This window comes from Meleagris gallopavo, chromosome 3 (assembly GCF_000146605.3).
Source record: "Meleagris gallopavo isolate NT-WF06-2002-E0010 breed Aviagen turkey brand Nicholas breeding stock chromosome 3, Turkey_5.1, whole genome shotgun sequence".
Lineage (NCBI taxonomy): Eukaryota > Metazoa > Chordata > Aves > Galliformes > Phasianidae > Meleagris > Meleagris gallopavo.
Genome location: NC_015013.2, coordinates 74206718 through 74232252, shown reverse-complemented (window position 1 = coordinate 74232252; position 25535 = coordinate 74206718). Strand labels below are relative to the sequence as shown.

Below are 25535 nucleotides of genomic sequence, written 5' to 3'. Positions count from 1 at the left end.
AGTGTCTTAGGTGCAGAAATGCCCCAGTAACAGAAAAACAAACATGCCGAGTCTAGTTAATAGAAATATCAACTCGAGTTTTTACTATACAACAGTTTATTACTAACAGAGACAGTAATAACCAAAGCACTGAACATGTATGAAGTCACCCATTTACAAAGAGAACGGAAAGAAGAGTACTTGGTGTGCATTTCCACAGACTGTTCAGGCTCTTCTCACTGTCCTCAGCAACAAGAATATTAGATATTGTTAGCAGGAAAATTACAAAAGAAATAGCACATCCTATTTTAGGCAATAAATTACAAATGCTAAAATGCACACAACAATATAAAAGTAAATACAATCTATTTGTAATGCATCGTCAATAAAACAAGTAACTTTGGTTTATCATTCAGTGTTTGTATGACTTCTGTGCCATGCAATTTTGCTCCACGGTCCAAAGCATCACCTCGAGCGCTGCACAAACTGCAACACCACTGCTCGGCACAGTAGCAAAACCAGAACGTCAACTAAGAGCAATTTTGCTGTTGGCAATCAAACAGAAGATGCTGAACATTCTCACAAAACGCACTCAGCTTTTGGTTCACTGGAGCCAGGATTCTTAAGAGCTGAAGAACCCAACTTAGCCACATCAGCAGGACCTGCTCTTGTGCCGCTCTACCCTAAGAGAAGCTTTAGAAGTTTTAAGGCCTTTCTGAGTTACAGAAATTATACTGCTGTAGTGTGTAGAAAATTAAGACTCTGTAGAAACAGCATTAAGGTCTTGTTTTAAATAAATGTATTGTTAAACAAACCTGCATATTAACATAACTTTATTTTCTGCAAGGACCTCCCTGCAGAATTAAAAAATATATATATCAAGTGACTTGCATAGAAACAGAAGCTCCAAACACCACCAGCACCCAACAAATGTGTACTTCAGATTCTGTCCCCGTGCTGTCCAGGATCTGAAGCACTCCTGTTTGGCACGATGCCCCACGACAGCACAGCAGGAGATGCTGAAAGCAGCACTTTCCTGAAGCAGCGCTGCACCTCAGGCCCTGTCCCTGCAGAGGGACGCAGTGCTGTCTGCCCAGCCTTGCCCAAACGTGCAGGGTATGGTGGAGTTTTGCACCTGCTTTACTCACAACTAAATAACATTGCCCAGTCATCACAGAACTGCTGACTTCAGTAGCATCTGATGGAAGCACGGGAACTTGACCACATTTGTACAATACATACAAAACAGCAGCTCTAAATATAGGCCTTATGCAGTCAGTTATTTACATAATTCATTTCTATGTACAAAATAAATCATTTTCATTTCAGATTCAGTGTAAAAACTACCACAAACCAGTGCTATAAACGACACATCATGACAATTTAGAGAGTAACTTTTTGCACCTCTTAAAGTGATAATGCTGTTTAATAGGTAGTAAAAAAGGAAAAAGTAAAAAAACTTGTAAGATACCAAAGCTGCAGATTGACATCTTACGCCTTGAAAAGTAACAGTGCTTTTTCTGCATTATTTCAATGCAATTTATTTAATAGTGTTCTTTGCATCGGGAATTTCTCTCATCTCTTTAAATCACTGCTAAGCAATCCAGCTGTGTCCCACAGAACTTCAATTTCCATTATTCCTGGATGGGTATAAGTGCAATACATTATTGCCAGTTGTCCCCAATACAAAACTTACATTTTTATAAGTGCAAAACAAGATGCGTCTGATTTTCAATAAGGCACAGAACGTCTGCTGTTTTCGGCGTAATAAAAATCCACATCAGTTTTATACATGGAAAGAGTTCACATAAAAATGTCAGTCTTTCAATGGTTTGAATTGTTTCCTGAATCCAGCTCCTTCCTGCCGTCTGCGGCCGAGTAGACAAGCAGTGATACGGAGCCCGACTGGGAGACGTCTGCTATTTGGGAACTGCTGCTCTGTAACGGAGGAGACTCAATAAAATCATTCCTGGGAGTTACCCTGTCAGTAATGAGAAATAAAACCATCCATTTTAAGCACAATGCATTAGGCTGGGAAAAAAAAAAAATACAGTTTTTAGTAATAAACTGCTAATATCTAAAGCTATTTTCCTATACAGAGAACACAATGGGGGTTCTGAAGGCTACTTCAAGATTCCCACAATCCCCCCTTCTTCAGACTTCTCTAAAAATGACTGTATTGCAACCAGATTCCTCGAGGATCAACAGCTCAAAACTGTCCTACAAGCTGAAGCTCCAGCATTTGACGTTTAAAAGGAAAAAGAATCCAAAACCCCCAGTAAAATTGCCCATACACTAAAGATGCACAGTCAAAGTTTGCAGGAGTTAGAGTATTTAACAGCTACTCAGAGTTAACTGCACACTGATTCTTCACAGAGAAATAGAACTAATGGTAATAGACATACTAAAAAAAAAAAAAAAGAGAAAGCAAAGGAATCTCACCTGCCTTCACCAATTCTCTTCAGGCTCTCAGACAAGCTACTCATATCACACGTGCTGTCTGCTTTGTTTCTTTTTTCCACCTGTTCCTTGGTCAGTTTAGAAACACTTAACATTTGATTTCCACTGTTTTCACCTTCCTCTGCTTTTTGGGATGATGTTCCATCCGCCTCCATCTCTTTCTCAGATGCCTCTGGAGAAGTTTTAATTTCTGCAACAGTTTCTTGGCTCAGGTAATCGTGATTGGTGATTGCTACTGCAGAAGTCCCATGATTTGTTGTGCCACCTGTGCTAGTTCCCATTGACTTAGAAATTACTTTCAATCTGTGTGAACTTGATTTGTAGTGCTTCTTCTTATGCTTAACTTTGGAATTGTGCCTCAAGAAAAATTCGCATGATTCTTGCAGTACTCTTCGACTCTCACTGATTGGACTGAAAGAAAACACACACACACAACTGAGTTAACCTGATATATACCTTGATAACCTGAAATATAACTTGGTACACCAAAACGTAAAAGAACGGCAACCAATGATGTAATCTGAGCTGGATGTTAATGAACGAGGAAAACAACTCTATGAGAGAAGAGGAGAAAAATCTGACTGTAATGGTTCCAAAGTAATTATGTCTGTGGAACAATTAAATAAAGCCGATTTCTGCATTTCTTACTTCTGCAAGTAGGTCCAATGCCTTCAGTAAGTCAGTCATCTAAGAGAGGAAAGCAGGATTAGCTCATAAGCAGCTGTATTACCAAATTAACTCTATGCAATGTAAACTTTGTTCAAGTGAAAAAATGGTGGGTAGTGTAAAACTGACTTCATTACTTTAAAGCTCTTGTAGCTGAAAGCAGTTAACATGTGAAATGCAGGAAAAATCATACAGGAAATGGAAAGTGAGGAGAGGGAAAGAAGCTATAAGCTCACCATCAAGGAATGCAGATGCAAAATAAAAGGAGCTTAAGGAGGCTTGGGAAATTCAAAGAAATAAGAAGACCTTAAAATACATTATAATCTATAAGCAATACAGATGATCTTAAAAAAAAAAACTAATTGAGGAATTAAAAGGCAAAATGACAGCTACAAAAAATGGAGATGACATTTGTAACCTCTTTAAAAATCACAGATATATAATTACTAAAATTACATAATAAAACTGAATTGTTCTGTCTCAAAATACAAATAAGGAACAGTACTTTAATACGATAAAGCCTAACTAAGGATGGCACAATGAAAATTTATTTTCAAACAAGCAAGCCTGGCAGACAAGAAAAGCAGAGGATGTTGCTATTACATGATAGTAAACACAGCAGCTAAATACTGTGCCAAATGAAGGAGCTGAAATACAAGAAAGGATTTAAATGACCAAAGTTATCTTTCCTGACTGGACTGGAAGCCAGAGATGTATTACCCAATGCATTACCACGGTAACACATCTCTATGCAGAGAACAGATCAGAGGAAAATATTTTGTCTTCTCAGAATGCAGTCAAAGAGTCATTGTGTCTGTAAAGCCTCCACAGACTTCAGCAGGACTTTTTGCTGATGCCCATATGCAGACTACCAAAAAAAGAAAGGGTTCGAGGACAACATCTGGACTGCCTGAGCTACACTTAAGAACCATGTCTGAAATCCTACATATTTTGAAGTACATGTTTTAAAAACCAGGAATTAAAATTGCTCTTACTCTCTTTTGCGGTTTCTATTGAAGAAATTGGCCCATTCCGAACAGGTCTTTTTACTTCCCACCCAGAACACTGGAGATATGCCAACAATTAATGTCAGCAAATATTTCATCAGAAACAGAAATATTTCTGGTCTTGCGAGCGCCTTTGCCTGGAAGATAAAGTTTAATCAGTACGAAGTCAACAACATACTTGTGGATTCATTTTTTAAATGCAGAAAAACAAATTATGTTAGAGAGATCTAACATAATTGTCTTCACGGCTGCTCTCCTTTGTTGAGGCACGTACTGCAGACACACACAAGACATGTACAGTCAAGTCAGACCTGGTCACGTCTGCTCGCACTCTCCAGCTGAGTGCAGAGCAGATTAGTTAGAAGGAAATATTTTTCTTTTAAATTTAAAGGGTAATAGTATTTGTAACCACGTTCTTCTGAGATGGTTTGTACGTGTTAGATTCACCCTTTCAGCATAAAAGATGAGTGGATGATCTGGGTGATCACGAGACAGCATCGTTGGAGCCACAGGGAGTCACATAGCTGTTTTCTGGTTATTGCCAGATTCAACCGCCCATCTGCAAAACTAGATCATAGGAGCTCATCTTTTGCTCCTAAACTGCTAATTGAATTTATATTACCTGCTTCCTGTGCCGAACAAAAGTTAGCATTCGAGTCAGCCATGTAACATCAACTACTTATACTAACATTTATTTTTATTTGGTTCTGCTCTGATCAATGTAAAGAGGTCTGCAGGCTAGCTTAGAGAAGTCACAGCCAAGCACGCCTCTCTAAATTACTCTACAGTTAGCACATGCTGTTTATTATACAGACAGATCCCCATAATTACATCTTATTGGGATCTGTTACTGTAGAACACTCCTTCTTGCTATTTACTCTTTCCAGTAGGTTAATTCCAGACTAAGAATGCATGTTCTTTATAACATCTTAGCATAATAAGGCATAACTAAGCACTACAAAACATTTTGTGTTTTGGGTTGGTTTTTTTTTTTGGTTGGTTGTTTTTGACAGAATGAATACAAGCTTTGTTTTCAATTTTGTTTATTCTGGGCTAGCTAAGCTGATACTAAGCTTGATCTAGGACTTGCTGAAACGCACTTGTTAAGAATGTTACAGTGGGCACACAGGATGTTTGAGAACATGGAAGGATCATACCTTATCCATTCCATAATGTTTGTGCTTATATTCTTCTCTGATGACAGCTTATTGCAGTAAAAACATAGATGTTATGTAAAAAGCAATGAAAGATAATGTGTGAAACTTGCATTTTCCTAGGGATGGTTTCTACTTTCTATTTGTTCTTAAATAGAAAGACAAACCACAAATTACTTTCAGTTGCAGAGAGTTCTGTATCTTTACAAAAGATTTAATCCAGTGAGAATACTGAATATAGGATCGCTTGACTTTAAAAGCTTCTCCAATAAGTCAATTTCTTTTCAAGAGTCATTTGTGAACATCTCTGCAATTTAAAGCATATTTTTATTTTTAAAAGTTTCTTCTACGTTACTGAATATCAGCCTACAACTGACAGCTATCATGAAAAAATACATTGGAAATGTGTAATTTCAAGTGTTTTACAGTTCTGCACTTCAAAGAAAGAAAGATTAAATTATTTTAAATCTATGGTAGCAAGTAACATTTAAAATCCAATCTAGACTCAACTTTCAAGACTCATTTTTTCCACTTCAATAGAAAATGATGAAAATTCACCTTAGGTACTGAAACACTGAGCCAAACATCCAAACACTGGGTAACTGCTCTTAGGAACAGATACGGTGAAAAACAATCCCCCAGCATTATTTGTGAAATGAAGTGGAAATGCTTCCTTTAGGCTGCTGAGTTGGAACTTACACGCTGAATGCAATCAATTTGTTCAGTCAAAAGTTTCAAAGCAGAAGTGTGATACCATCAACTTTGACTTAAAAAGCAACTTATTGCTACATCTTCTTGAACTGACTACTTAACACAAAAAGTATTCGCTGGGCTACACTGCAAGATACAGTAATGCATAAGGGTTTTTGCTAATTAACTCCACAGCATCATTTACAAAGCAAACTGCTACTTGCCTGGTATGGACAAGGAATATGGTACTGGTCACAGTGGTCAAACACCCAAGTTGTTTCCCAGATCTTCCGGTTCACCAGTTCATAGACATAACATCCAAGAAGTGCCACAAGTGGCACTAAGTATAAACCACTAAAAACTCCAATTCTGATCATGAATTTTTTTAGCTTCTCTTGGTTTCTGCCATCATGCTGTATGACTTGCCGCACATGATTTAAAGAGATAATACCAGCTAATAGAAGAGAGAGACCAAAAAAGACACAAAGGCATAACGGCAAAAGCACAAAGTACAGAGAGGCATCCACATCATAGAGACCTACAAAACAAACTCCACTGATATTGTCCCCTTCCACTTTGTTCATTGCAAGAAGCATAATGGTTAGAAAACCAGGTATCCCCCACGCAACTGCATGGAACCACATGGCCTTTTGTGCAATAGCTTCACAACTCCATTTTCTTCCTGCTGCAAGGAACCAAGTGATTGTCAGAATCACCCACCATATTGTTCCTGCCATAGTGAAAAAGTATAAAACCATGAAAAGGACTGTGCAGGCTTTGTTTTGGGAGCCAAGAACAACCGTTTCCCCAATTTCTAGTTTATCATCTGCCTTGTTACAGGCAGTTCTATTCCCAAGAAGAAATCCAATAAAGTATATTAGAGACACTATGCTGTAACAGACGGAGTAATAGATGATCGGCCTCTCTGGGTACCTAAACCTTTTAACATCAATCAGAAAAGTAAGGAATGTGAAAAGTGTAGCACAAAGACAAAAGATTGAAACTATTCCAATGAAGCTTTTTGCAACATCCAATTCATAATTTTTGAAGTACATATTAGGACACGGTGGTGCACACTGATCGATGCCCAGAAATTTGTAGCCTTGTCCATTGGAAGTGTGTAGGTGTCGTGGACACCAGAACCCAAAATCCCTTCGTGTCTGCCCTGGGGTCTTCTGAGTTCCATGTGCATTGGTGGTTACAGGAGCAGTGGCAGGAGCAGACTCGTCACAATTGACTAGTCTAGAAAAAAAAAACAACAAAAATATTAATGTCTCTCATTATCAACTACAGTTATTTCTTACTAATAGGAAAAATCTGATTCCAAACACTTAAGTTTTATACACAATGCAAAATGTGCATTACATGAATATCAACTTGCATTTTAAAGAACAGATCAAAAACTAGACCAAATACATTGTCAGTTTAGAAGGTTCAAACACAGCTGCTTAACTGTTGCTCTGTTTTACTGCTAACAACACAGTTTATTCAAATTGCAATTTTCTTTATAGTCTTAATCCAAAATTTTACATGTGTATACTGAGAATATTTGTAGTATAGATTTTATCTTGATAATAATAGACTGTTGGAGAGACACAGTAATGATCTGTCAAAACACAAGCTTCAAATCAAGGAACAAAGAATGAAGGCTCATAGTAACTTGAACTAACTGATGACTGCCATATGATGGTGATGATTTTGTGTTACAATGATACTTTACTGTCTACAACAACAGAACTACCTGAGAAAGACAAAAAGCAAAAAAACATAAGCTCTGCAAAAAGCTCTCTGTTTCAGCAATTGTATTCTAGCACCATAATGTTCTTTTAGAGATTGCTCAGGACTCAAGCTTACCTAGAAAAATAGGAACTTTTTTAAAAAAACATTAATACAGGATTAGTGATGTTGGCCAGATCTTCAAACAAGACTACTTAATTATAACTCAGGTAAGCATTTACTCAAAAAGGGATTGATGTTCATTTGCATTCCAAATTTATGTATTTAAAAATAACATTTTTTGCATTTCAGCTTATAGAGCGAGATTCTGTTACCTCAAAATGTTCTTTGTCTAATGCTATTGTGTGCAGATCTTAAATGCAAAAATATTTTTCCTCATCATTAATTTGGAAGCTCAGCTTAAGCTAAGAAACCTGTTCTTATTTTTTTCCTCTGCATTATCACGCTGTCCAAACAAAGCCAGGACAATAACTGAGAAAACTGATTCTGTAGCAGGTTGTTTCAATAAGCATCAGAACAGTAAAAACTTCATTCACACGTGTATCAGGGAGTATTATTTGTGTCTGTAAGAATATAAGAGTGTGAATCTCAGAACTGCAGTTGAATTTGAGGTCCATCCTCACGCCAGCTGCTCTTCCACAGGCCCCAACAGCAGCATCTCTGTTGTTTTCAGAACATCACACACTATCACATGGATTTCCCTGCCTGTTGGGCAGACAGCACTTCCCACATGAACAAAGTAAGAACATTTCCAGTAAACAGTAGCAGTAATATAATAATTTACAGCTGTAATGACTGCTGGAAAAAAAAAAAAAGGAATTTGAAGTGTTATTGAAGTGTTATTCGAAATTTTCCTCAATTTTCAAACAAAATTCTGAAAAGCATTTTCTAAACTTAACAGTTTATTTATCATTTGAAACTTAACAGTTTAATTATCATTTGAAAAAAGCTCACAGTAGATGAGAAAAAGTTGACGTATTCTCAGACTTAAATCCCACAGCTATCATTTTTTCCCCCACAGAAAAAAGGGAAATTGAGTTAATGCCATCTCTCACATTCTTTCCTGAACTGACATCTATCAAGAATCACGGCAGAGTACTACTGTCCCAGCTCTGCCTCAGCACCAGCACAGATCAGTAACTGCATGGGGGCCAGAAACATGATCTAAGATTCTATTCCCTGCTGCTTTCCCATACTTCTTGTGAAGAACATCTGGCTTTACACATTTACAGATATCTCTCGATGTAGCATAAGCTGCCTTGTCTCCAGAACAAAGACCTGAACAACTGAGAGAAAAAAGCTGTCATTGAAAGTGCGACCTTTGCCATACAGAATGGGAAAAGTAATGTAGGGATGAATTTGCATACACAAGTGGTTAGGACAAAGTTATGACTTCTACTGTTTAATGCTTCAACTCAGTCTGGGTCAGCTATACAACATCTGAAAGTTATCACCTCCATCGCTTGTCACGTGAACAAATACCACACCTGCTACATTCCAGCTCTTCAGGCCATGTGATTCCAAAAGTGTCAATCAGCTGTTTGCAGTCGGAATACACTTTCTCACAGAGGTTACGACAAGGGTGAATCACGTGAACTTGCTCCAGGCAGGCAGGAACAAAGGCTTTGCACAGAAATGTATGGACGTCTGGTGAACAGTGAAGATTCATGAGAGTAAGAAAAGGCTTTGGGAAAGAAAAAGCCTTTGGTTAGTCATTTCAAAGTCACAATTCAAGTCAGTAATACCACTTTTCACTACTAGGATTCATGCTTGCTCCTCTGGATATTTGAAAAGCTAGAGAGTGCCGTTCAGCAGTTGTGGAAGAGTCAAACCCGGTGGCTTAGAGTGCTGAGGAACCAGACTTCTGGGCTGCAATAGCTCCTCCAGTGCAGCCCCTACTCTGGGATCTCAGCTCATCTGCAACTACTGATACCTCATTTTTCTTATTAGCATTAAAAAACTGAAATCAAAGCCCAGGTTCCCATATCCCGTTATTAGCTACAAAATAACTGGTCTGAGATATTTAAAGGTACACCTGTTACACCTGTCCTTGTGGATCCTGTTGCACTGTATTTAGTTAGAAGTATGTTGTGTTCATTTCCACTCAGGCTACAGAGTTTGGTGTTTTTCTCTATTTACACGATCCAAACATCACTGTTGCCCATTTTTTAAAATGCATTTCAAAATCTCAACGTGACAGAGAGCTTTTCTACTTGCGTTACTGAATGGTGGACAGTGAATTACTGATTACTGCTCCAAGTAGAGCTCACAAAATGAAATATATTGCAACACAACTTTGCCATCCCCTGTTCATTCAATCTATTACTTAGATACGCTTTAAGGAATTTACAACCCCGAAACAAACCCTTTCTTTGCATTTTCCTAGCATTATTGCTAGGGTAAATTTTTTTAAGCAGAATAGTACTATGCATATAAGTTTCAGATAAACCATTAGTTGTTTTTCAGTTGGTCACTTTTCCAAGTGCAGCACTGATGTGAGGCCAGCACATTCAAGGAAGCAAGCAAGGATATATCTGCAGCAGAAGCACTCTTGTACTCATTAGGAGGCCATAGCCACTGCCATCCTGCTCTGCTACGCAGTTTGCTCTGCTTTTTGACACCAGGTGAACACTCCTGATCCGCCTCATTGCAGTAAACCAAAGAGCAAGGGATGCATTGAAAGCCTGTTGCCTCCTGTGTAATTTAAACAGCACTCAGAGCAGGGAATATTAACTGATGGCTGAGGGTAAAACAAATCTGCAAGATATGTCAGGCTGAGCCCTTTCCAGACAGCCTATTTGGTAACTTTTTGATAAAATGTCTTTTCTATTTCAGAAAAAGGGAATCTTTGTATCACATATTAATAGTCCAGCTCATGCATCAGGAAAGCTGTATCAATATTTAACATATTTTGAAACATGCTTCTGAGTCAGGACAAAGCTCAAAATTTTCTAAACATGGAGAGCTTCTGCTAAAAGTACAGCCATTGAGAAGTTTCCTTAGATCACTGCCATTAAGAGCTGTGTATCCCAGCTACTCTGAATTCATCATGCCTTCCTGAAGGGAGGTTGTGTGATGAGGAGGGGTTTGGCCTCTTCTCCCAGGCTACAAACAGAAGCTGAGGAAATGGCCGCAAGTTGTACCAAAGGAGGTTTACATTAGACATAGGAAAGAACTTTTTCTCTCAGAGAGTGGTCAGGCACTGGAATGGCTGCCCAGGGAGGTGATGGAGTCGCCGTCCCTGGCAGTGTTCAAGAGGTGTCTGGATGAGGTGCTGCAAGATACAGTTTAGTTTGTGGTAGCAATGGTACTGGGAGGGCAGTTGGACTAAGATGATCTTGCAGGTCATTTCCAACCTTGTGATTCTATGGTTCTATGATCAACAAGGGACTGGAAGAACAGGTTCGGGACCTCTGAATCCAGATTCACATCCTTATTTTGCCAGCTTTTAAGTATCCCAATAAAGATATACTGGCACGCATCAAGCAACTCCTACTGCTGAGCCTGCAGTTTAGAGAGAAAAGCCATTGATAAATAATAAATAATAATAGATGTTCCTGTTCAAGAGGGATATCTTGGTAACAAACACAGGAGTGAGGGTTGTGAAAAAAGTGACCCTGAGTTGGATCGCACCCTCAACGTTACACTGCTTCAGATGAAAAGTACAGTCAGGAGTTACATCTACATGAATTACTTCTCCTTTGCACAACCATCACAGCAATCACGACGCAATCAATGATGCTGTACATGAGAGGCAGATAGAGGCAAGTGAAAAATTGATTGCCAGAGTTCTACTACAGCATGTTGTCTTTGGCTACTGCGGTTTAAAGAGATGCTTTTATTTAACAGCAGAACTGTCTTGTCAGACAAATAGAAAGCTGCCAAATTGCAGGAAGAAGGCAACGCTCAGCCTGTAAAGTACTTGAAGTTGAAATCTAAGGACTTGGCTGACATAGGCAGTAGTTCTTACAATATTTTTAACAAGCTAAAAAAATATATTTACATTTTGATACCTGGAAGCATGACGAGAAGGAAGTCAGACATTGTGAAAACACAGCAGGGATTTCACCATCTAGTCTTTAGTAAGCTACTGCCAACACCTAACCAGCAAGGGAACTATAGCTGGACAAGCCAACAAGCAAGGGCCCTGGACATTCTATGAGCTGCATGTTATATCACCACAATTGTGGTTAAAAGACACTGACAGATCCCCTTTCCTCCTAGAAAGGATCTAACTCCTTTTCCAACCTCTTATGATATACCCTTTATAAGAGATTACAGCAGTAAGTTCTATTACGTAATTTAACCAGGCACTGCCAAGAAATATACAGCATTTTGTTTATTTTAACTTCCAATTTTGCAACGTAGTTTGTGTTTTGATACTCTCTACTTTTTCCATGCCATTTTACCATCCTGCTATAATCACAGAACCATAGAACTGCTCAGGTTGGAAAAGACCTTAAAGATCATCGAGTCCAACCACGACCTAACCATATCACCCTAACTCTAACAACCCTCTGCTAAATCCTGTCCCTGAGCACCACATCCAAATGGTTTTTAAACGCATCCCGGGATGGTGACTCAACCACCTCCCTGGGGAGCCTATTCCACTGCTTAACTTACTTCCAGTGCATAACTTACATCTTACATTTCTGTATTAGCATAACACCATTTAAATCTTGATTTCCATTCCTTTCATGATATAACTGAGGCAAACAGAAGTCTTCACATTTCCACAGAGCCATCAGTGAGCGCAGAGGCTCTATCCTGAGCAACAGTAACCAGCACAACACCATGCCCCTCACCTCTATAAGCAGCAGGGGCTATTCTTCCATGTACTTGTGACCCTCCATTTCCCACCACTAAGCATCACCTACCAGCCACATCTACCACCATGCCTTTCTGCAGCTCTTCAGTCAGTTCTGCTCCCTTAACTCAGTGCTATCCCCTCCCCAGATCAGTGCTACTGGCTTCTGTGCAGACTGCTGGGGAACAGCTCTAGTCACATATTTGCTACAGGACTCAACAATCATCCGATGATTTCACAAATTATACTGTTAAAAAGGCATCTATTTACTACCTCTTTTCTTCTTGTTTTTCAGATGTGGATTAGAAAAGCAAGCCCTTGTCAGACTTCCATCACAGTTTCCTGACCAACCTTCACATACAAGCACGTCAAAGCCTTTTAGAAAAAGGAAGTACAGTACACTGCCTGAACCACCCCCTTTCCACAGATGTATTGAGTCTAAAGAACTCCAATAGATTTTATCAGCAATAAGTTCCTTCAAACAAAGAATCCTCTACAAAATATTAAAAAAAAAAGCAAATAAAAACGCACACCATCTTTGCTCCAAGCACAAGCAAATAAGATGTGTAAAAGACAGATTTTCATGAACTGCCCTCTTTTATCATTCGAGAACAACAAAAGAAATAGAAAGCTGTCCTGGAAACTGTTTTCAATTACATATCTTTGAATGCAGGCTTTGTGTCCAGCCGGTCAATTTGGAAACGTTGCATTACAGAAAATAATAGGTCTGCACTTCCCAGACCACGAAAGCAAAATCTCATCAAAACCTCCTGCTGGACAGCATGTAAGCAAAAAGGTTCAAACCAAGACCACAAGCTCCCTTAAAGAACTGCTTGCTTCAAGGCCGTGTTATCTGACTCGTGGGTGACCCAACTTCCAGCTATATTCATCCAAGCAGTTTGTTGTGCCCATGTTGTTGTCTTGAGCATCTACATCTGAAATTCAACCCACAGTCCTCCGCTCTCCTCCAGAAAGATCAGGACACGCAGCTGGCACAGCCACGGGCTCTTTCAGGAAAACAAAGTATGCACCAACAGCAGCAACTGCCGTGTGACTCAAAGGACAGATGAAAGCCTGCAGATCTGGCAGTGGCAGTCCAAAACAGAGTGGAACTGAGTTGTTTGAAAACCAGGAATGGAGCATCACTGAGCCAATTAAGTCCTGAAATAGAAACTCGTATCTTCCTGGAAAACCCAGTGAATATGAGGCAAACTAAAATATACTAACAGTATACCAAAACAAAAAACACATCACTTAATAGCTAGCAGAAACGCAGTAAAGCCAAATATGACGTAGTCTGTAACTGCCTCAAGTAATAGCAGAGGAGAACTAAGGACTGAAATACAAGCTTTCCCACTGCTCTGCACTCCCTGTGCAGTGTCCCCATACAGAAACCTCCCAGTGCAAAACCAAATGCAGCAAACCTCATGAAGCAAACAGGTGACACTGTAGATAGTGAGTAGTGTCAGACAACCAAGGGACACAACATCACCACCAATAAGAGGCATATCCTCAGCACTGAGCAAAACACCTAGCTCAGCACAGGGCTCTAAGGAAGCAAGTCTATGTTACATTTTCTCCAAAGGGAAATCCAGGCTACCTCATGCAGCTGTAGTAAAAATGCAGTAATGCAGTTATGCTGTGGTCCTGCAAACAACACCACCAGTGAGATGAGTGAAAAGAAATGGTGCAGAGTACAGAATAAATGTCCAGGTACAAATGTTCTCTCAAACACACTTTGCAAGTAATTAATTGCAGCTCTGAACTCATGATCAGCAAGAAGCTTTTCTGTTTTGTGCTTAGCAGGCTCAGAAATCCAAGGTGTAACAAGTTTTTATTCCAGGATGTCACTGGTGACTTTGTTCTACCTCATTTCTGTTTTTTTCCCCTGGAGAAAAGAGCTACCTGCAGCAGCCAGATGGCACCAGGGTTGGGGCATATGGGAACTACTAATGTATGGTAGCAATGGTAAATGGAAAACAGTCCATCTAAATACCAAGGTCTTCATTAAAATCAGCTATTTTAAATCTTAATTGGCAAGAGCAAACATTTTTCAACTGCCGATAGAGCATTTGCTCAGCTATTTGGAGCCAGTTACACAAAGGTAACAACTTACATTCCTAACTCCTGAGGTTTAGCTACCACGTTAAAACACTTAGCTCAGTTAACTTAGTTAACAATCAGTCTAAGTTAAAACAGCGAGATCCTAAGTACCTCCATGTTAAACAACAGTGTCTGTTCCATGGCTTGATACGAGTTCTGTGACTCAAAACATTACAACCTTGTTACTTAGATAACTGCATATGCCAGTTGTGGAACTAAATACGGGGACTACACCTGACCTTTCATACTTATACTACACTAGGTACTCCAAATTCCTATCTATACTGAAGATATACAGTGTTATCCATTGCACTATGCTTGTGTTCTGCAGATCACATTGTTCATTGTGTTTAATAATTTTCAATACAAGGTTTAAACATAACTACTGTCCAGCAAGTGCCATTACTGACAACTCACAGCCTCAAAAGCCATAACACAACATACTTTACATATTTCCTGTGTGGTATGTCAGAAATATGGCCACCATCAAGCACTGTGTATAAAAATGCAGCAATCCATAAGACTAGGGAGTAATTACTTCCATACTCACAGAGCTATACTGTCTTCAGTGTCCTTAGCCACTTCTACACTGACCACCTATTTCAGTTAAGAGGAATGAAAAATGTATGGCACGGTTGATTTAATCCTACACTGCTGTTTCAATAGAGTTGTTCTGATCTGCGTTGTAAGCAAGACTAACATCATACTGTGAGAAATATAAGTCCTTGTACTTATACAATTGTTCATGGCTACACAGTGAATCAGCTGCCAAGAATCTGATTTCTAGTTTGTGCACAATTAAGTGATTATAAATAAATGTACCAACACATGAAACTAAATAAAGGATGAAATTTTCAGGTTAAATTAGGTTCAAAGCAAAGTCCAAAAGAGTCTAGGTTATTCCTATTGAATGCTGTATTGGTGCAGCTCATGAAAAATCAGTGCAACATCAACCACCCTTCTTTAAGCCACCAATGAATGTGGTGTGAACTAATCTGCTACTGACATAGCATGTGTGCAGAGGGGTGGGGGGATGTATTCCATATCATTACCTGAGCTCTGAATAATAATTGACTACTTATGTCAACAGCAAACATCAGTCATCATCTCCATCTGGTAATCTCATCAACAGACCTGGCTAACTCCAAGACAAAAAGATTTTCAGGACTAAAATTCAGTAATAGGAATATAGTATTTATATATGGATGCATTTAATACACAAAGAGTAATCAAAGAACCATTTGAATGAGAAATGACCTTTAAAGATCATCCAAGTCCAGCTCCCCTGCAATAAGCAGAGCCACAAGCAGCTAGATCGGGTGCTCAGAGCTCTGTCCTGCCTGACCTGGAACATCTTAGGGACACACATCCAACAGCTTTCTGGGGAATCTGTCCCAGTGCTTCACCACCCTTACCATAAGGTTTTCCATTATATCCAGTCTAAATCTCCCTTTTTTAGTTTGAAACCATTTTCCTTTGTTCTATCACAACAGATAACAGATAAAAATAAGGAGTCTGTCCTCTTCTTTCTTTCAGCCCCCTTTAGATACTGAAAGAACACTATCAGGTCTCCCCAGAGGATCATTAATGTATATTGATTCGGCAGACATAAAAATATTGCTGAAAGCATACATTTGACTTTTAATCAGCTGCTTTTAAAGCATTACTTTCTACAGCTTGTGAAATAGAATTAAGGCAAACACCAGTCATGTTTACTTTAAAAGCTCGTAAAACCTTTTTAAATTACACTGGTTCAGAGGTTACAAATACAGGAATGAAATCTTTTGTCAGAAGAGAAAGGTTATCCCAGCAGTCTAGAAGACAAACACTTTAAAGGTTCCTAACCAAGGATAATCTGGAGGTTCAATGAGCTGAAGGGGGAAAAAAAAGAAAAACACAGCAACCAAACAAGCAGACCAATGTTCTCCTGCAGTAAAAGATGTCTACAAAGATACAAGCTTTCATCTTTGTCCTTCAGCTGAATGGTAAATGGAATGCAGGCACTTGGACTTTCCAAGGCAAGAAGTCACTTCAAGGACCAAACAAAGAAGGGGAACAGCTTAACCTGCAACAGGTGAGAGGCTTTAGCTGCTCCCACAGTCTGCTCCTCCCACAGCTGTACAGACATGGGAGCTGCTAAGCAGTCGGCACACGAAGTCAGATTTCAGCCAATCTCAAGAACACGGTGATGAAATCCCAAGGCTCAGGGACTGGCTGGCAAACAGGCCAGATGCCCATGCTGTGCAGAGCAGGGGGGGGGACAGGGCTTCACTGCCTGACTGAAGTCAAACTATCCAGCTGCTGTGCAGATCTCAGGCCATGCAGCCGCTCAAGGAGCTGAACGACTGCAGCTGAACATTCAGTGTAGCTGCAGTGAAATCATGAGTCTGCTCACAAGCTCTTCGTTGTCATTCATCCCAACACACACAGTATACTTTAATATAATAATTCTGCTGTGAATCTTCAGGCTAGCTATTCAAAGTTGATGGAAATATTAACCAGAACTTCAACCAGAGTAACTACAAGGCATACAGGGGAAGGTTTGGGGCCCTCATTGTTTTTCTGTAACAAGCAACTACTGAATTTTTTGTAGTAAAACAACTTAATTCCATCTTTTCTCTTTGAGTATCGCTGAAGTACAAGATAAAAAGAAATAAAATACATACACTCCACATAAACTGTAACAAAGATTAGATTCAGTAAGAACAGAGCTACTACATCTTATAAAGACACCATGAAACAAAGTTCTAATGCTTACCAAAATGGCAGAATTCACTGCATTTTGTGGTTCTAACCTAAATTACAGCTTGACATAAATTACACATATTGTAGCCTCTGCTATTTACAACCCAAAACAAACATGAAAGATTTCCTGAGCATTGCTGAACTGTTTACACAAAGCTGTCAATTACACACAGTGTTATCTCCACGTACACTATATAGAGCACACAAGACAAATACAAATTTATTGATGGAAAGCACACTGCAAGCCCTCAAACACCTGAAGTTTAGATTAAGTAAGTGAGCCCTCCCTTACATCTGGGCTCTGGTACAAGAAAAGTCTCAAAATAATCTGAACTCCTTAATGTATTTGCCATGTGTTACAAGAATAAATCGATCTATTACTTTTTATAGGACACGGTTCATAAGATTACCAGTAAAACAGCCAATAGCAGGCAGTCCAGCAGAAGATAAAACTTACTTGAAAAGAGTTCCAGCAGAAGTAGTTACTGCCCTGACTCCAGAAACCAGAGCAAATTCATATTTGTAGCAGACCAATGAAAAACACTGTCTGTGGTCTGTCTGGAACTGCCTCAAACATTCGACAAAGTCTATCCAATAGTTTTCTTATGTGGTGTCCACAGAAACACACTCAAGAATGACAGAATTCAGTCAACAGTGAACCTCGCAACTAGAAGATGCTTAAGAGGAGCAGGCATCAGATTGTATGGCTCTCCAAAACCAGGCAATTAACTCCAAGCTCTGAGTAGCTTATTGAATGAAAACTGTCTCTGAACGCTCACGGACCCATGCTCTTTTCCTTCACCAATCTATAAAATAGACACTTAAGCAGTCAGAAAGAGGCTGCTCACAAGCGGTACGCTCACTAGAGAAGGTAAATGCTGAGCAGAACAGGATTCTTAAATATTTTAAATCAATTGACAGAGGGCCATAAGAAAAAAAAGCAAGATCTCCTGTGCCAGAAAATTACAGCTAGAGTTGCTTGCCTAGAGTTACAGCTTTACCTGTCACATCGCTTAGTGCAGAAGGCTCAGCCAGCCCTCTCCTCCTGCAAAAGTCACCTTCCTTTCTCTAAACCCAAGCCATGCTAATCCATTCAATGCCTCTTACCACCGTGGGATCATCATAATGACAAGCAGGCAGCTCTGCAGACGTAAAAGCATCTTGCCCAGTTCTGCACAAGTCCAGCCAGCTCCAAGTCCACCCAGAACAGTTATATGGAGTAACTGCACAGACACTGAACCTCAGCTACTAAAACCCCAATAGGTCTAAGCTGTTTTTGCACCCAGTGGGAGCTGGCTGTCCCTGCAGAGCCCTGTTGGAGCTAGGAACAGTGGAAAGTACAACAGAGCTGCAAGCATGCTAATTTCCCAGGGCTCAATGACTATTAGACCTGAGAGCTCTCTGCAGGGATCCATGCTGTTGGAGTGCATCAAGTTTTCCACTCCAAGCACATCTGGGCTTGCCATTCTGTTGATTAGGTGGGGAACAAAGACACTATGCGTGATTTGGAAAATGTGGCTTGCAAGGATAATTCCCATGCTAGCTGGGAATGATAAATTACAACCCTCAGCTTCCCAACAAAACTAGTAGTAATCACGATTTGATTTCTTGCCCATGTGACATAGAAACAAGACAAAGCTCATCTCGTGGGCCAGTGCCCCAGTATATGACCTTCTGGAAATAAAAAATAAAAAAAAAAAAATCAGAAGTCAGGGAGAACTGCAGGTAGTGAAGGAGGTAAATGCAACTTGATGGGCTTGAAATTTAACAATTCAGTCCAGTCATCTGACTTGTGCATGCCAGACTTAGGTCATCTGTTACATCACAGCTAAGTGAATGGATTAAGGAAAGTTTACAGGGATTAGTACTTTTAATGATTTTCACACAGTGCTGAATCAAATGCTTTACTCAACTTCAAAAAGACTGGCTTAGTCAGCGTCTTGAGAATCTTACAAGTCACCTCTGTCTTGCACACAGGCCAACAGGCAGGAGGATCCTTTGAATGAAGCCTCAGAGTGTAGGTCAACACAAATCAAACAATACTAGACAAAACAACCTGAGGTCTGAGCCACAAACAGTTGAGAAGAACAGTGGAAAACCAGGCAGCTGCCTTGGTTTGTTTGTGTTTGGGAAGCTTTGACCATGTCATGAACTTCTTATAGATTTAGCATTCACCACCTCCTGTAAATGGTGATAAGAGTAATTTTCTGTCAAATCACTGCTTCTGGGAAGATCATTGCAGGCACATAATAGAAAACCAAGCCTTCCACTTTAAATTCATTTCTGTAATTATCTTCACTGTATTCTGAAAACAAGAGCAAGTCATTTGCACAACAGAAAAAAGCAATTACTTAAGGTTAAAAAAAATAGCTATATAAAATCTTAAAAAAAAAAGACGACATTTCACATGCACTGTTTTTGTTCTGTAACCTCAAAGGAAGTCAAGGACATCCATTTGTGCTCCCTCTGTCACAGCTGCTTCTGAAAAGGGGGTAGATGCAACCTCCTCTTTACGAGGGGGATATGTGATGGTACCTCTTCCTTTTATCCCTTTGTCCAGGCATCCCTTTCTTCAGCTGCAGCAGGCAGCCCACACCAAGACATCATCCCAGCAGCTGCAGTGGCAAACTGGGAGAGGTCAAGCAAACCAGACAGCAAACGGCCACTGACAAGGCTGTGGGAAGTCCAGAACTGCTCCTGTGCCATCCTGCTGTCAAACTGGTCAAGAACCATAAGTTTTTTAGCCACACGACAAGGGTGGTAACTTCTGTAAAGACCCTCGCTAAACCTAGCAGGCATGATGGCATAAAGCAGTAAGGAGATGAGACACATCTTGGTCACAAAGTATTGCTAGGCCATCACGATACCCAGGGGCTTCGGGCTCTCTTTGAACAGCTGCTTTTAATTTTTGCATACAGGAAAAGCATGTGGAGAGCTTGGTCACTAAGTGCTTTGTGAACAGGAAAGAGGCAATATTTGCTGGCACTGAAGCAATCTGGTTGTGTAGACCCATTTGTGAATACAGACTAGGACAGTCTTGGAAGGATGTGGTTACTCTCTGAAACAATTTGGTCTAGACAGGAAAAAAAAAAAAAAGATGATTACAAATACCTTTGGGAAGAGGACAGCCCTTCAGTCCTGCAGACTGACTACTGGATCTGTCCCCTGCACCTCTGAATCTCTGCAATTCTTATTTCATCTCAGCAGTGGCTTTACACAGCCCTCATGTTCCCCTGCACATCTTCCCTTCTTCTTACAGCTATGTAGAAAGCAATCAAGTCTCCACTTATTTCTACTGTGTAGTTCAGAAGAAGCAGGCAAACATCCATCTGCTCCATCTTCTGCTCCAGCAAGTCATTTGCTACTAGGACTGAGGCAACTACAGCTGTGTACAACACACAGAAGAGATCCGAAACAGCCAACAGCAGGGGAGACAAAGTAACCAGCTTGCCTCAAAGGCTTGGTGAATCAGCAGTCCAGCAGCAGTAGAGAAAATGCAAGAAGCTTTCTGGTGCAGACAGTCCTACTGAGAAGTCATATTTAATCATCACATTGCTACAGTGGAGGTACATAGCAATGATATTTGACCACATCCCTAGTTCCTTGCACTTCTTTCCACATTTGTTTCTTGTGGTCATTATCAGTCAAGGCATACATAACATACTGCACCCACGTCATCCTGCACATCACAAACATTCCATAACTGGAAAACCAAACAGATTCCACTTCCGTCCTGCACACAGCAAGGGCACAGGCTCTGCACAGCCTCACGACTCCTGCAGCACAGTAGACAAACAGCATCTCCCAGTTGCAGGATGACACCTGAAAACCAGGATGGTCTCTTCAGAAGGAGGACATGATGATCAGGGTAGCTTCCAATGATCTATTCACTCACAGATATCCTCCTGAACCAGATTGCAGCTGTAGGGCTGAACATATTGCCCCCCCACACCTACAAGGCTTAGTTTAGCCAGCAATCACCCTTAAGCACGTGAGCATGGAAAAGGGCAACTGAAGGAACAGGCTGAGATCCAGAGACCACCAGGGCTCGTAGTTATGTGTCAACACCACACAAGGCACTGCGGAAAAGACAAGAATCTTCAGGAAATCAACAGGACACCATAGCATTCAAGAAAGGTTGGCTACTGAGAAAAACCTGGACGACAGACCTCCTTAGGCAAGCTTCAAAAGTCACGCACAGAACTGCTCTGAGTCCAGTTAAGCCCCTCAATCTCATGCAGCAGAAGGAATGTACACTAAGCTCTTCACCTAGTGATCCGTTCCTGTAACAAGCTATTTATGGATACAGCTCCAAAACACAGGTAAAGGCAAAGCTCTGGGAATCACATTCAGCACCATCTCAATGAACTACACTTAGGGCAAACAATCTCCCTGCTTCAAGAGTTCATTACTTTGGACCCCACTAGACTCCAAGCAGCATCTTTTCAGTATAGCAAGGCAATATTATTCACATTATCGAGTAGACAGGAAATGCTGTTCAGACCAAACATTAGATCCAACAGGTAACTGATATGCATCAGGCCACCATAATAAGGCAATATACATTAGACTTGCTGGTTTTGGACAACAGAACACAAGCTCACTACACCTGATGACAGGCCACGGTATTACAGGAAACACATACTTTTTTAGTGGCTGTAATTTAGTGCATCCACAGGAATTAGCAAAGGTGGTACAGAACTGCTGAAGTTCTCACTACTGTAAGAACTAATGACACCTCGGAAACACCTGAGAGCAAGTGCAAAAGAGCACCAAAGCAAAGAGCACTCGCTGAATTTGAGTGTTGTACAGTGATACAGATTTGTGTAATTGAAGTTAGGATCCAGTAGCCAAAGCTTTCCCAAAAGTAACACCATGATGCACAAAGGAGAGTTATTCGTGTCCAGCTGCTATTCTATTCTTCCACAAACTGAACCAGCCACACTTCATATTCCCTTTGATCAATATGAAGTGTCTATAAGGAATTTCAGCATTTGCAAACGTTATTCTAACAAGTAGTACTTTACTTATTTCACCACCTAAATCTTTTGTTTCAATAAGCTAAATAAGTTAACTTTGTACTAACTGAATGATGCACAGCATGCTACATTCACTACTCTTTCCTTTTTAAAGCCTTTCCTGGCAGTTACCACCACTTATTTATGGTAATGAAGCAGCACAGATGTTACAAGCAGGAAGTCCTTGTACTTATTTATACCTTTGCATCCTTTCTCCAGCTTAGGCTCTGAGGCAGCATGAGGAACAAACAGCAACTCCAGGCAGATATAGAATACCCACTGCTTTCTTAACTGAAGCTGAGCTACCAAGAATTTAAGAGATTTTGGCTTCCAATCCTGAATTATTAATAGTTCACATATTGTATGGAGAGAGGCAGGGTGCCTGTCTCTACATGCTTCAGTAAATTCACACTTTTGCAGAACATCCCAGTAACAGCATTCCACACTGAACAGCACTTCTCCAACACTCCCAACCTATATTAGCTTGGAAACCTGATCTTATTTCTCCTGCCAGTGTGTAATGCTATATAAATCAGAATATATATACTATTTAAGCTTGCTAGACAACGTTTCCAGTTTTTCCACACATCTTCATATTAAATTAATTGCAAATTCATACCTAGAGAAGGCAAGTTAAGAGATCACATTAAAAAAAATTAAACTCATTGAATTTACAGAAGTAGAAAGCCACAGAATTTTGGTATCAAACTTCTGAAAGTACTTCTTAATCCACTTCAAGACAATTTGGTAGATTAACTGACTCTAGTTCCTGCCACTGCTGCAGTCAGCTCCAAACTCATCACAAATACGTGGTTCTATCAGAACAGACTGAGAACTCTGACCACAGGAAAACGGTCCAGAGTTACATTCTCTGTTCTGATGGAACAATTCTTTGTGTTGACACCAACTCTGGGATAGCTGAAGTAATTACACTGAAATTAGAAGTGACTTGTTTTTGAGGAGCACCACGAGAGGGAGTTCCAACTACAGAGGAGCAGCAGAATGCCTGCTTCATTACAGTCATACCTGTCTGTTTTTCTCAGAAGAAAAACTCTAGCTCTTCAGTCTCTCAGTCTGAGTTAGTAAGAACATGAGCAGTGTCACTGTTAAATTGCTCTGAGACACAGATACAGCAAGCACCCACTGTCACACAGATCTTAGATAACATTAAAAGCTTCACACCACTAAGTCATATGGTGGGTCTTTCAAAAAATCTGTTTGTTGCATAAACAAAACTAATGCAAACAAAGCAAAACTCGAGGATCTTAAATTCAGTAAAGATGGAAAACAACGGGAAATTACAAATTTCCTATTGCAGAAAATAAAAATCCAGGAAAATTATCATCATTAACTAGAACGTGCAGAACAGAGGCTGCTTTAATTAGTTTGGTGTTCTGATTTATAGCATATCAACATGAAGAGCCAACACATGAGGCAGAAATACAGTGCCATGAATTGGTTGGCTCCATGGTGATCCAGCTGATTTCCAGAAGGAAAACCACCACCTGAGACCATCTCCACATCATCCCCTCCTGCAGGAGGACTGGGAAGACACCAGCCCTAAAAACACCTATTTAACATCCTTCCAGAAGGAAGAGCGCTATGGATGTTTTTGTGCTCCAGCAGTTGGAAATCACATCTCCTCCAGCTCTAAAAGACTCCCTATAGGAGAGCACCTCTGTTGAGCCCTAGAAGTACGACAGAGGAGAGAAATGCAAAGTTTTGGACAGGTAAACTTTACACTCAGATGGAGTGTCATCCCCTTCACTGACTATTCCTTGTTCTTCCTAGGAGTAAACAGTCTGAATAAATTATGGAACTAAGTTTCCAGAATGCAGAATAGCAGAAAACACTTCCTGCACCAAACTCTTCAACTTCAAGAAGAAATCTCCACCATATGTCCTGGGACTGCTTTGACCAAGAAACTTGCTCAAACTCAGCTAAGATCAAGTAAGGGAATTAAAACAAGCGTCAGTCTCAAAGCCTTGTGTTTACATTGTAAAACCGTGCCCAGCCTTGAGAACAAGTTGTGGGGAGGGGAAAGAGAGATGGAATTCAAAACCAAAGCCTTTAAGCATTCCTACTGAGGATCAAAAGAAAGATGTTTTAACCAACATACGATTAAAATTCTTTCCTTCGTACAAATGAAGTTTGGACTACCAACCACAGAAAAATTCAAGCTCTTAAGAGTCTCCTCACCTCCCAACCAGCTGCTTTATGGTTGTAAAACAAAATAAAAGCATATTCCAGAAATCAGTAACTCCTCCTCCTCTGCTGCAACACCAGCTTCCCTGAAAAGCAGCACCTTTGCAAACCTGAGCAGCTCACTGGTGCAGTCATTCACTCCTAAAGTATACCAACACCATTACTGAACACCACATATAATCACTTCAGAATCCATAAGCACACACTGCTTTCCAGGCCCAACCACAAACTGCACTGACCTTACTGCTTAACACCAGTTCAACTGCTAGCACTACATTCAATAGAAGCTGCACAAAGAGGAGAGGGAGCAAACTACCTCACTCCTTCACCAAGGAGGCAGGTGTCTGGCCATTTCTGTTTGGCCAACCAGTTAGGCAGCGCAGTCCAGTCACAAATAGAGGAAAGCAGATCATCACACAGGGGCTTGAGGTAGCTCAGAAGTGCCCAGACAACAACAAAAAAAGACAATGGTGGTCTGCATGCTCTAACAGCAGTGTTACTGGAAGGTGTGGATACTGACAGAAGCCACTCCAGCAACTGTACTGAATACATGTCTAGCAAGAGCCACCACCGTGCCTGACAACATAAGATGGCAGACACTGTAGAAAGAGAGCATTCCAGACAAACAATGACTGGAGAGGGCACTGCACAGAGTTCAAGCCGACAGCCTGCTTCCCAGTTTAGAATCACATAAATGATCTGAGACCTGCAGCTGAATTCAGTTGCTCACATACAAATATTTTAGCATTTGACACTGGAATTTCCCATACATCTACACGGGGCTGACAAACACAATACAAGCCTCTGCCCTTCTAGACTGGCAGCTAGAGACAAAAATGGTAATCCTGAGTATCCCAAACAGTTTGGCAACTGAACCAAGCTCCTTCCCCAAGCTCAGTAATGAATATGCAAATAAGACTTCAACAATTGTAGCCTTCAACAAGACTACCTTCTCTTTTTTTTT

At 40.3% G+C, this 25535-nt stretch overlaps 1 protein-coding gene across 1 annotated transcript in view; it reads right to left on the bottom strand.

Annotated features, from left to right (window-relative positions):
• Positions 1–66: 66 nt before the first annotated feature.
• Positions 67–25535, bottom strand: part of FZD6 (frizzled class receptor 6) — a 26911-nt gene continuing 1442 nt past the window's right edge. Inside the window, exons 2-6 of the mRNA XM_010709193.3 lie at positions 9181–9377; positions 6181–7198; positions 4101–4249; positions 2422–2850; positions 67–1960 (exon numbers count right to left, since the gene is read on the bottom strand). Coding sequence (XP_010707495.1) covers positions 1804–1960; positions 2422–2850; positions 4101–4249; positions 6181–7198; positions 9181–9377 — 1950 coding nt within the window. The 3' untranslated portion in view covers positions 67–1803. The remainder of the gene's footprint in view (positions 1961–2421; positions 2851–4100; positions 4250–6180; positions 7199–9180; positions 9378–25535) is intronic.